Source organism: Colobus angolensis, unplaced genomic scaffold (assembly GCF_000951035.1).
Source record: "Colobus angolensis palliatus isolate OR3802 unplaced genomic scaffold, Cang.pa_1.0 Scaffold413, whole genome shotgun sequence".
In the NCBI taxonomy this organism is placed as follows: domain Eukaryota; kingdom Metazoa; phylum Chordata; class Mammalia; order Primates; family Cercopithecidae; genus Colobus; species Colobus angolensis.
In genome coordinates this window covers 332,389-343,509 of record NW_012117522.1, presented here as the reverse complement: position 1 = coordinate 343,509, position 11,121 = coordinate 332,389, and the positions used below count along the sequence as shown (strand labels likewise).

The 11,121-nt window shown below is 42.6% G+C and overlaps 1 protein-coding gene across 1 annotated transcript in view; it reads right to left on the bottom strand.

Moving 5' to 3' along the window:
• The window catches only part of TRMT61B (tRNA methyltransferase 61B), a 20,513-nt gene that overhangs the window by 6,878 nt on the left and 2,514 nt on the right, over positions 1-11,121 (bottom strand). Inside the window, exons 2-3 of the mRNA XM_011956324.1 lie at positions 7,939-8,041; positions 3,998-4,202 (exon numbers count right to left, since the gene is read on the bottom strand). Of these exons, the coding sequence (XP_011811714.1) occupies positions 3,998-4,202; positions 7,939-8,041 (308 nt within the window). The remainder of the gene's footprint in view (positions 1-3,997; positions 4,203-7,938; positions 8,042-11,121) is intronic.

Here is an 11,121-nt window from a genome sequence, read left to right as displayed (position 1 = left end):
CCAGGATGGTCTCGATCTCCTGACCTCGTGATCCGCCCATCTCGGCCTCCCAAAGTGCTGGGATTACAGGCTTGAGCCACCGCGCCCGGCCTCACATGAATTTTCTTATTTAATCCTCAACAACTCTATGAAATAGGTATTATTATCATTACTGTTTAATAAACGAGGTGACTGAGGCATGGGAAGATTCAGTGACTTACCCACGGTTACACTGGTGATTATGGAGCCTGGCGGTAGACCAACCTGAATGGACCCCAAACTTATCTCCCTCTATTCCTTTCCCTTCCTTTTCTCTCCTCAGAAACAGTCAGTGTCCAGGAGTTGGTAACATTCCCAAATTTTATACTTCTACAACATATGTAAATAGCTACAAACAATACATGTTGTGTAGTTTTAAATTCTCCATGTACGTAGTCATTTTACATACTCTCTTATAATGCTTTTTCCACCAAACACTAAGTCTTTCAGATTTATTGATGTAGCTAGAGTACATTTATTGTTAGTATTCCATTGTGTCCACTCCCTTTTGACGGCTAACACATTTTGTTTTCAAAATGTGTTAAATTCTTTTATTAGTCAACCTCCAACTCCCAAGTTCAAGTGCTTCTCCTGCCTAAGCCTTCTGAGTAGCTGGGATTACAGGCACAAGTCACCACGTCCAGCTAATTCTATTTGTATTTTTAGTAGAGATGGGGTTTCACTCTTTTTTCTGTTTTTCTTTATGGTTTAACACCTTTTTTATTAGTGTTTTTTCAGTCACTCTTTTTTGCTTATTTTGAGACGGAGTCTTGCTCTGTCACCCAGGCTTGAGTGCAGTGGTGCAACCTCAGCTCACTGCAACCTCCGCCTCCTGGGTTCAACCAATTCTCCTGTCTCAGCCTCCTGAGTAGCTGGGATTACAGGCAACCGCCACCACGCCTGGCTAATTTTTGTATTTTTAGTAGAGATGGGGTTTCACTCTTTTTTCTGTTTTTCTTTTTCTTTTAGAGACAGAGTCTCGCTCTGTCACCAGGCTTGAGTGCAGTGGTGCAACCTCAGCTCACTGCAACCTCCGCCTCCTGGGTTCAACCAATTCTCCTGTCTCAGCCTCCTGAGTAGCTGGGATTACAGGCAACCGCCACCACGCCTGGCTAATTTTTGTATTTTTCTTTCTTTGTTTTGTTTTGTTTGTTTGTTTGTTTTAGAATGGAGTTTCACTCTTGTTGCCCAGGCTGCAGTGCAATGATGCAATCTCAGCTCACTGCAACCTCCAACTCCCAAGTTCAAGTGCTTCTCCTGCCTAAGCCTTCTGAGTAGCTGGGATTACAGGCACAAGTCACCACGTCCAGCTAATTTTATTTGTATTTTTAGTAGAGATGGGGTTTCACCATATTGGCCAGGCTGGTCTCGAATTCCTGACCTCAGGAGATCTGCCCGCCTCGGCCTCCCAAAGTGCTGGGATTACAGGCATGAGCCACTGCGCCCGGCCTAAATTTTGTATTTTTAGCAGAGACAGGGTTTCGCCATGTTGGTCAGGCTGGTCTCGAATTCCTGGCCTCAGGTCTCCCAGAGTGCTGAAATTATAGGCGTGAGCCACTGCACCCAGCCCAGAAGTATATTTTAGGAAAATTACTCTAGAGATGACAGGAATGGATTAGAAGAGGGAAGGCCCAGAAGGTGAGATGGCAGCTAGGAGAAGAATTAAGTAGACAAAGGGAGCAACAATTAAAAAAAAAAAAATGGTGGGAATGTGAAAAGAAATTTGTTTGTTTGTTTGCTTATTTTGAGACGGAGTCTTGCTCTGTCACCCAGGCTTGAGTGCAGTGGTGCAACCTCAGCTCACTGCAACCTCCGCCTCCTGGGTTCAACCAATTCTCCTGTCTCAGCCTCCTGAGTAGCTGGGATTACAGGCAACCGCCACCACGCCTGGCTAATTTTTGTATTTTTAGTAGAGATGGGGTTTCACCATATTGGCCAGGCTGGTCTCGAATTCCTGACCTCAGGAGATCTGCCCGCCTCGGCCTCCCAAAGTGCTGGGATTACAGGCGTGAGCCACCGTGCCCAGCCAGAAATTTACGTTTAACATATGCCTTTTGATCTTTGATCAAACATCAACCCTCAAGCAGTACTCTTACCAATGTACAATTTTTAGAAACATTCTTAAGGAAATTATTCATGATCTAGCTTCTATTTAATAGTTCTGTACTTTGGGAGGCTGAGACAGGCGGATCACGAGGTCAGGAGATTGAGACCATCCTGGCTAACACGGTGAAACCCCGTCTCTACTAAAAAATACAAAAAACTAGCTGGACGAGGTGGCAGGCGCCTGTAGCCCAGCTGCTCGGGAGGCTGAGGCAGGAGAACGGCATAAACCTGGGAGGCGGAGCTTGCAGTGAGCTGAGATCCGGCCACTGCACTCCAGCATGGGCAACACAAAAGAAAAAAAAAAAAAGTTCTGTATCATAATTATTTATGAACACCAACTATAATTCTTTGGTCCCGACACCCTCCCCCTGTCCTTCTCTATTCCCTCATATTGAGTAATCATCTGGCACTATTATTCAAGAGAGATTCAGCTGAATAAATCTAAAAAGGAGTATTATTTTTAGATCAGGAATGGTTCAGCAGGTTTCTACAAAGCTTCAGTGATATCATTAAAATCCTTTGTTGTGTTTCATGCTCATCAAACAAAATTCTGATGACCTATTTAATCTCCCAGGTATTTTTGACATTCCTATGGATGACCTAAACAGAGCCCTTTCCCCCTTATTGAGCTGTAACAAGCAAGTCATAGATGAGAAAAATGAACTGAGGTCTTTCTGTACAGGAAGCTGTGTCACTAAAACTATAGGCTTTAGTTATATCAGAGCTAGAAGCCAGTGCTGATAAAAATCATTTTCATGGCCGGGCACAGTGGCTCATGCCTGCAATCCCAGCACTTTGGGAGACTGAGGCAGGCAGATCATCTAAGGTTAAGAGTTCGAGACCAGCCTGGCCAACACGGTGAAACCCCATCTCTACTAAAAATACAAAAATTAGCTGGGCACGGTGGCATGTGCCTGTAATCCCAGCTATTTGGGAGGCTGAGGCAGGAGAATCGCTTGAACCTGAGAGGCGGAGGTTGCAGTGAGCTGAAACTGTACCACTGCACTCCACCCTGAGCAACAGAATGAGACTCTGTCTCCAAAAAAAAAAGAAGATTTTCTCTCCTCTTTGAACTTTGCTTCATTTCTCACCAAAGTAGTCTATCCTTCCAGCAGCCAATTAAGGAAAGGAAGGAAGACTCCTAACCAAGGCCTCAGTTCATAGTGTGAAGCTATGAACTGTGAAGTGGCATCACCAAGGACAGGGCAACTTACTCTGGAATTCTGAAACTCTTAAGCCAGCAAATACTTCCATGTCCCAGATCTCCACCATGTTTAATCACAGCTTAATGTATCCTCTCTTGTCATCTATCTTTTCACCTTCATCTTCTCTGCTTCTTTTCCCTAAGTCAACCTCCCAGTGTTTCTCTTTCTCACAATCTCTCTGCTCCACTTTCTGGAGCTTTGTTCATGATAAACACCTCCGTCCTCGACATCTCCAATGAACACACTCCTCTTGACATCCTGACTTTAACTTTCTAGTTAAAGATGCCTTCTGTCTATTCCCTGTCAAATGGAAGCTACTTATTCCCCCAAATCTCAAAATTCAGGTTAGGTGCTGGGTTCAATATGCTTCCAATGCTGCTTCCAAAGTACGAGTTATCCTGGAAATGCTGAGGTTCATGATGCTTGACTAGTCTTTGGTCCTAGTTTTCAGTCATCATTCCACATTCAATGACAACTTCAGCATCCAACTCGGTAACTCAGTATGTCTCTCTGCCCAAAATCCCACCATGAGATTAAAAGGCATGAAACGAAAATATTCTTTCCATCCCTAGAGATAGACATGAAGCAAATGAAGGAAGACCCTTGCCCATGCAAAAGAAGCCTGATCCCTGTCTTCTCTGTAGTCAAAGTAATAACACAGGACCCACGTTAGAAAACTTACTGCGTCAAATGTTAAAGCTTTTATGTCTTCGGTTGCTCCTGAAATATCCTTATGAATAAAATCCACATTGTTTGGCCACTCTTCTACATGACTTAATTTCCATGAATCACGCCAGTGTTTGTAATTCTTCTTAGCCAGATCATGGTGGTCTTTTCGTACCTCAAAACTTATGACTCGTCCTTGGGATCCAACTTAAGTAAAAAATAATTTGATATTTCACAATGTTAATCAGGTTATTAAAAAGTGTCAAAAATGTATTTTGCAAAGGTACTACATGTAGGTGAAAAAAATAATTCAAATAGTTCAATGTTACCAACATTACCAAGTCTTCCTCCCATCCCTGATCCCCAATGAATCTCCCTCCCTCTTCAGAGGCAACCACATTACCAGCTCTTTACCTTTCCCGTGATAGTCACTGCCTATACAAGCATGCAAGTATCTATCTCTGTTTTTAATACACAATGTGGTGTATTATACACACTGTCCTGTACCTTCCCTCTTACTTACCAACAATGTCATTTCAGTGATTCTAGATGTACTGCATTCTTGTTTTAAAAACTGCATTCTTTTTAACAGCCATTCTATTCCAGTGTATGGCTATGATGGACATTTAGCTTGTTTCTAGTCATATGCTAATACAAACAATATGGCAATGGAAATTCTTATACCTGTGTCTTTGTATCAAGCCAGTATATCTCTATAGGATAAAGTCCTAAAAACGGAATTGCTGGCTCAAGGGTCATATGAATTTATTCACATAATATTACATTGTCTTCCACATAAGTGGTGTCAACTTATCTGCCAACCAGCAATGTATTAGAATACCTATATCTCAGGCAGGGCGCAGTGGCTCACACCTGTAATCCCAGCACTTTGGGAGGCCAAGGCGGGTGGATCACGAGGTCAGGTGATCAAGACCATCCTGGCTAACACAGTGAAACTCCATCTCTACTAAAAAAAAATACAAAAAATTAGCCTGCATGGTGGCACATGCCTGTAGTCCCAGCTACTCAGGAGGCAGGAGGACGGCAGGAACCCGGGAGGCGGAGGTTGCAGTGAGCCCAGATGCGCCACTGCACTCCAGCCTGGGCAACAGTGCAAGACTGCATCTCAAAAAAAACAAAACCTGTATCTCCATACTCTCCCTGAAAGTTTTTGAACTTTTTATCTGTGTCAATCTAAAAAATGAATAGAGTTTATCATTTTTAATGTAGATTTTTGAGGTTCTTTTTTTTTTTTTGAGACAGGGTCTCACTCTGTCACCTAGGTTGGAGTGCAGTGGTGCAATCATGGCTTACTGCACCCCCCGCCTCCCAGGCCCAAGCAATCCTCCCACCTCAGCCTCCTGATCAGCTGGGACGACTGTGTGCCACTACACCCAGCTAATTTTTTGTATTTTTGGTAGAGACGGGGTTTCGCCATTTTGCCCGAGCTGGTCTCAAACTCATGAGCTCAAGCAATCTGCCTGCCTCGGCCTCCCAAAGTGCTGGGATTACTGATGTGAGCCATGACGTTCAGCCTTTTAATGCAGTTTTAACTTGCATTTCTTTTACTATGGATGAGGTTGACTCTTTCACATATTTAAAAGGTATTTGTGGCCTGATACAGTGGCTCGCCAAGGTAATCCCAGCACTTTGGGAGGGCAAGGCAGGCAGATCACTTGAGATCAGGAGTTTGAGACCAGCCTGGCCAACATGGTGAAGCCCTGTCTCTACCAAAACAAACAAACAAACAAAAGGTATTATGTATTTGTGTGTGTGTGAAGAACTTTTAAACTAAGTAGCACAGTAATACTGCAATTCCAGAGAGGAGTACTACATTTTAACTTAAGGCAATTAACTTTCCACCCACCTCTATCTGAAGTGATTTGATACCATTTGGAGATTATTCCAGATCAGTTTACAGTTTACTAAAGAAGTTTAAATTCCAAGGTATCTTTTGAAATGTAACTCCAACTGCAAGTTATGAGGTTCTCCGGAGATAAAAATTAATGTTAATAGTAACATAAGCTGGGTGTGGTGCCCCATGCCTGTAATCCCAGCACTTTGGGAGGCTTAGGCAAGATTGCTTGAGGCCAGGAGTTCAAGACCAGCCTGGGCAACAGTGAGACCCAGTCTCTACAAAAAATTTAAAAAATTAGCCAGCTTTGGTGGTATGTGCCTATTGTCCCAGCTACTTGGGAGGCTGGGACAGGAAGATCACTTGAGCTCCGAGGGTCAAGGCTGTAGTGAGCCACGATCATACCACTGCATTCCAGCCTGGGGAACAGAGCGAGACTCTACCTCAAAAAAAAAAAAAAAAAAAGTAATATAAACTAAACAACTGGAAAAGAAATTATGGAGAAAAATATCCATAACATAGGTAAATAGCAATAATTTCTTGCACATTTATAGTTTAGGATTTTTCAAGCCATGACACTCTTCTGATACTATATATTTTAGAAATAAAGGCACTTATCCGTTCTCACCAATTTTTATGAATCCACTTTGTCAAATGAAACTTGCAGTTAGGAATTTGTCATAGATTATGAGAAAATGACTGCCTTTAACTATGTACAGAAAAGTCAAACAAAAGACTGAGGAGCCCAGAACGAATTTACTGGGTTAGTATAATCTAGATAATATTCATATGTGAAGACATTAGGTCAAAGAACAAAAGGTGTGAGTTTAATTTCAGCATATTTCTATCTGTAATCTTTATAAAATCTACTCAAAGAAAGTACTGTGACTATTCAGCAGTCTATCATTATGTAGGGAAGAGAACACTGTACAGACAGTCAGACCACCCAAAACAACCCTGACACTCAGAGAAATTAGGTAGGCAAAGGGTTACTAATCAACTAGCATAAAAGTAACCAGAAATTAAGTGGTAGGAACATGAAAAAATATATATGTTTAATATACACCTCTTGATTTTTGATCAGACACCCACCTTCAAGCAGTACTTTTAGCAACTGACAATTTTTTAGAGACTTTCTGGAAAAAACAGAGATAATTCTTCATGATGTAGCTTTTTACTTAATAGCTCTGTACTATGATTAATTTCTTTATGAACACCTACTATAATTCTTTGGTCCTAACGATGTCTAACTCTCCCCCAGCAGCTGACAACCTCCTTCCATATTCCCTCAGGCTAAGTATTCACCTGGCACTATTATTCAACAATAACATGACAAGTACACAAGGAGGTTCCGAGCAGCACTGTTTATAATATCCAACTCAAATGTCTATCAACAGTAAAACGGGTAAATTGTGAAGAGAGTACTATACAGCAACTAAAATGAAAGAACTACTGCTGTATGCAATGAGTGAATCTCACAAACATAACGATGAACGAGAGTAGCCAGATACAAAGGAGTACGTACTGTATGATTCCATTTATATAAGTTCAAAGGAGGCAAAACTAATCAGTGGTGATAAAAGTCAGAATAGTGGTTTCCTTTGGTGATGATAAGGACTGGGAGGGGACACGAGGAGGCATCTGTGGGGCAGAGACACTCCCTGCCTTGATCTGGGTAATAAGTACATGAGTGGTCACTACACAAAGAGTTGCTGAGGTATACACTTACAATCTGCACGCTTGTCTGTAGCTATGTTATACTCCAATAAAAAGTTATACACTTACAATCTGCACGCTTGTCTGTAGCTATGTTATATTCCAATAAAAAGTATACTTAAGAAAAAAGCAGCAGCATTAGAGAGCATGAAGGAAACAAGACAAAGCAAAGAAAATGGAGGGAGGATTATAAAGAGACTGACTGGAATAAATGTACAAAATGGAAAGAAAAATAGTTGCTTACATTCAGATTCTAGGAGAATGCTACCTCAACGTTAGGTATTTTCCCAAATATCCTCATAACTTTCTGTTATTATGAACAAATTGAACGTTTTCTTTGTTACCGAGATCCAGCTCAATCCAATCTCTTACCTGCTTTGGATAAAAATAAGCTCATTCCACCAGAGCCTGAGCCAGCTTCCAAAACAGTATCACCTGGGCTGATATCCATCATCAAGAGAATCATATTAATATCCTATGATTGAAAACAGTATGCGTGACTCAGCAACCAATAAATATGTACTAAGCGCCTAGTCTTATTTTACACTGTCGAGTATGGAGAAGGGAGTGAAAAAACGAATCAGACTCTGGACCTGCCTACAGGCACTCTGCCTACAGAGTTTACATTTCACTTGGTGAAATCAGAGAGATCCAAGAATCAGTTAACAAATAAGGCAACACTTAAGAATAATACCAAAATTACAGACAATATAAGTTCACAGAGCAGTAGGATGGCCTAGTTTAAAGACAAAGAGTAGACAATTTATGGCAACAATCACAAGGTAAAAACACTTTTAAACAAAGCAGAGGTAGAATAAATACAGTTTGTTATCTCAGGAGAGATAGGCAGAGAACTAAATGCCAGTATGAGGCATTAGAACTCAGCCTGATAAGCAACCAGGGTGTGTCACTGAGGTGATATAAATGGCATTTTATGAGGATTAATCTGGCAGAAGAATACAGGATCTACTGGAGAAAAATCAAGAGGCAGGAAGACCAGTTAGGAATTTACCATATAATCTCTGCATAAGATGATGAACTTCTTTTTTTTTTGGAGACGAAGTCTCGCTTTTGTCCTCCAGGCTGGAGTACGATGGTATGATCTTGGCTCACTGTAACCTCCTGGATTCAAGCGATTCTCCTGCCTCAGACTCCCGAATAGCTGGGATTACAGGTGCCTGCCACCATGCCTGGCTAATTTTTGTATTTTTAGTAGAGACGGGGTTTCCCCATGTTGGCCAGGCTGGTCTCAAACTCCTGACCTCAGGTGATCCGCTCGCCTTGGCCTCCCAAAGTGCTGGGATTACAGGCGTAAACCACCGTGCCCAGCCCAAAATGATGAACTTATTTATTTTTTTTGGGACAGAGTCTCGCTCTGTCACCCAGGCTGGAGTGCAGTGGTGCAATCTTGGCTCACAGTAACCTCTGCCTCCTGGGTTCAAGCGATTCTCCTGCCTCAGCCTTCCAAATAGCTGGGATTACAGGCACCTGCCACCACGCCCAGCTATTTTTTTGTATTTTTAGGAGAGATGGGGTTTCACCATGTTGGCCAGGCTGGTCTCAAACTCCTGATTTCAGGTGATCTGCCGGCCTCAGCCTCCCAAAGTGCTGGGATTACAGTCGTGAGCCAACGTGCCTGACCAAATGATGAACTTCTAATTTAGAATTAAGATACTGTATAACAGTGGTCCCCAACCTTCTGGGCACCAGGGACCCATTTCATGGAAGACAATTTTTCTACAGATTGGGGAGAGAGTAATGGCTTTGGGATGAAACTGTCCCACCTCAGATCATCAGGCATTAGTCAGTCTCTTATAAGGGGCATGCAACCTACATCCGGCACATGCGCAGTTCACAAGAGTTTGCACTCCTATGAGAATCTAATGCCATGGCTGAGGTGACAAGAAATGGAGCTCAGGCAGTAATGCTCACTACCACCACGAACCTGCTGTGTGGTCTGGTTCCCTGTTACAGGCCATGCACTGGTACCAGTCCTCAGCCTGGGGGTAGAGGAGCTCTGCTATATAAGGAAAAAAAGAGACTATGCTAGAAATAGATTGGAGGACCCATTTGCCAAACATATAATTGGAAGTGTTTTTGTTAACACAACACGAATATTCTGGATGACATTAATAAGAACTGTTTTTTTTTTTAAATTTATTAAACAAATTTTTTTGGTGAAAGGGTCTCACCCTGCCGCTCAGACTGGAGTGTAGTAGTGCAACAGTAGCTCACTGCAGCCTGAACTTCTGGGCTCAAGCAATCCTCCCACCTCAGCCTCCAAAGTAGCTGGGACCACAGACATGTACCACCATGCCCAACTAAATTTTTTCTATTTTTTATAAAGATGGGGTCCTGTTATGTTGGCCAGGTTAGCCTTGACCCTAGCCTCTAGGAGTCCTCCTGCCTTAGCCTCACAAAGCACTGAGATTACAGGTGTGAGTGACTGCACCTGCCTCCTCACCTTTTTTCTGAGACAGGGTCTTACACTGTTCCCTAGGCTGGAGTGCAGTGGCAAGATCATGGCTCACTGCAGCCTCAAACTCCTGGGCTCAAGCAATCCCACCATCTCAGCCTCCTGTGTAGCTGGGACCACAAGTGTGTGCCATCACACCTGGCTAATTTTTTATTTTTTTATAGAGACAAGGTCTCCCTATGTTGCCCTGACTGGTCTCAAACTTCTGGGCTCATATGATCCTCCTGCCTCAGCCTCCCAAAATACTGGGAATACAAGCGTGAGCCACTGCACTCAGCCTCCAGCCATACTTTTTAATACTAAGATGGAATTATGTAATTCTAACAGGGAGATCAGTTTTTAAACATCAGTGGAGGTATTCCCTCAAGCATTTCGAAGTTGTAAAAGTTGAAGTTAAACTACCTCCAGCTACTACTTGGAAGCCATAAAGAGAAGTCAACACCTAACAAATTTAGTACTTAAATTCCTCCTTAGAGTAGAACAATGTGACTTATATCTGTAACAAATGGAAAGGCAGAAAGTACACTAAAGATGCATATTTATAACTTCATGAAATGTAACTAATCTTTCTTGATTTTGTCTAATGGGGAGAAAGGAGACATGGGGAAGCAAGATAAAATTACAAAAGTCTTTAGTTTTCTTCAAGACCTTACGATACCATGGCCAGGAGCGGTCATTCTCACCTGTAATCCCGGCACCCTCAAGGGAGGATCCCTTGAGCCTAGAGAAGTTTGAGACTAGTCTGGGCAAGTTAGGGTGACCCCAACTCTAAAAAAAAATTTTTTTTTAATTAGCTATAGTGGCGTACACCTGTGGTCCCAGCTACTCAGGAGGTTGAGGTGTGAGAATTGTTGGAGCCTGGGAGGTTGAGGCTACAGTAAGAGGTGATTGAGCCACTGCACTCTAGCCTGGGTGACATAGCAAGACCCTGTCTTTAAAAAAAAAGCTTATTATACCTCAGTAGCCTAAGCCTCTGAGGAAAGTTTTCTTAGTCCCTGGGTAGATCGTTTAAAATACAGACTGGCGGTGGCTCAAGCCTGTAATCCCAGCACTTTGGGAGGCCGAGACGGGCGGATCAC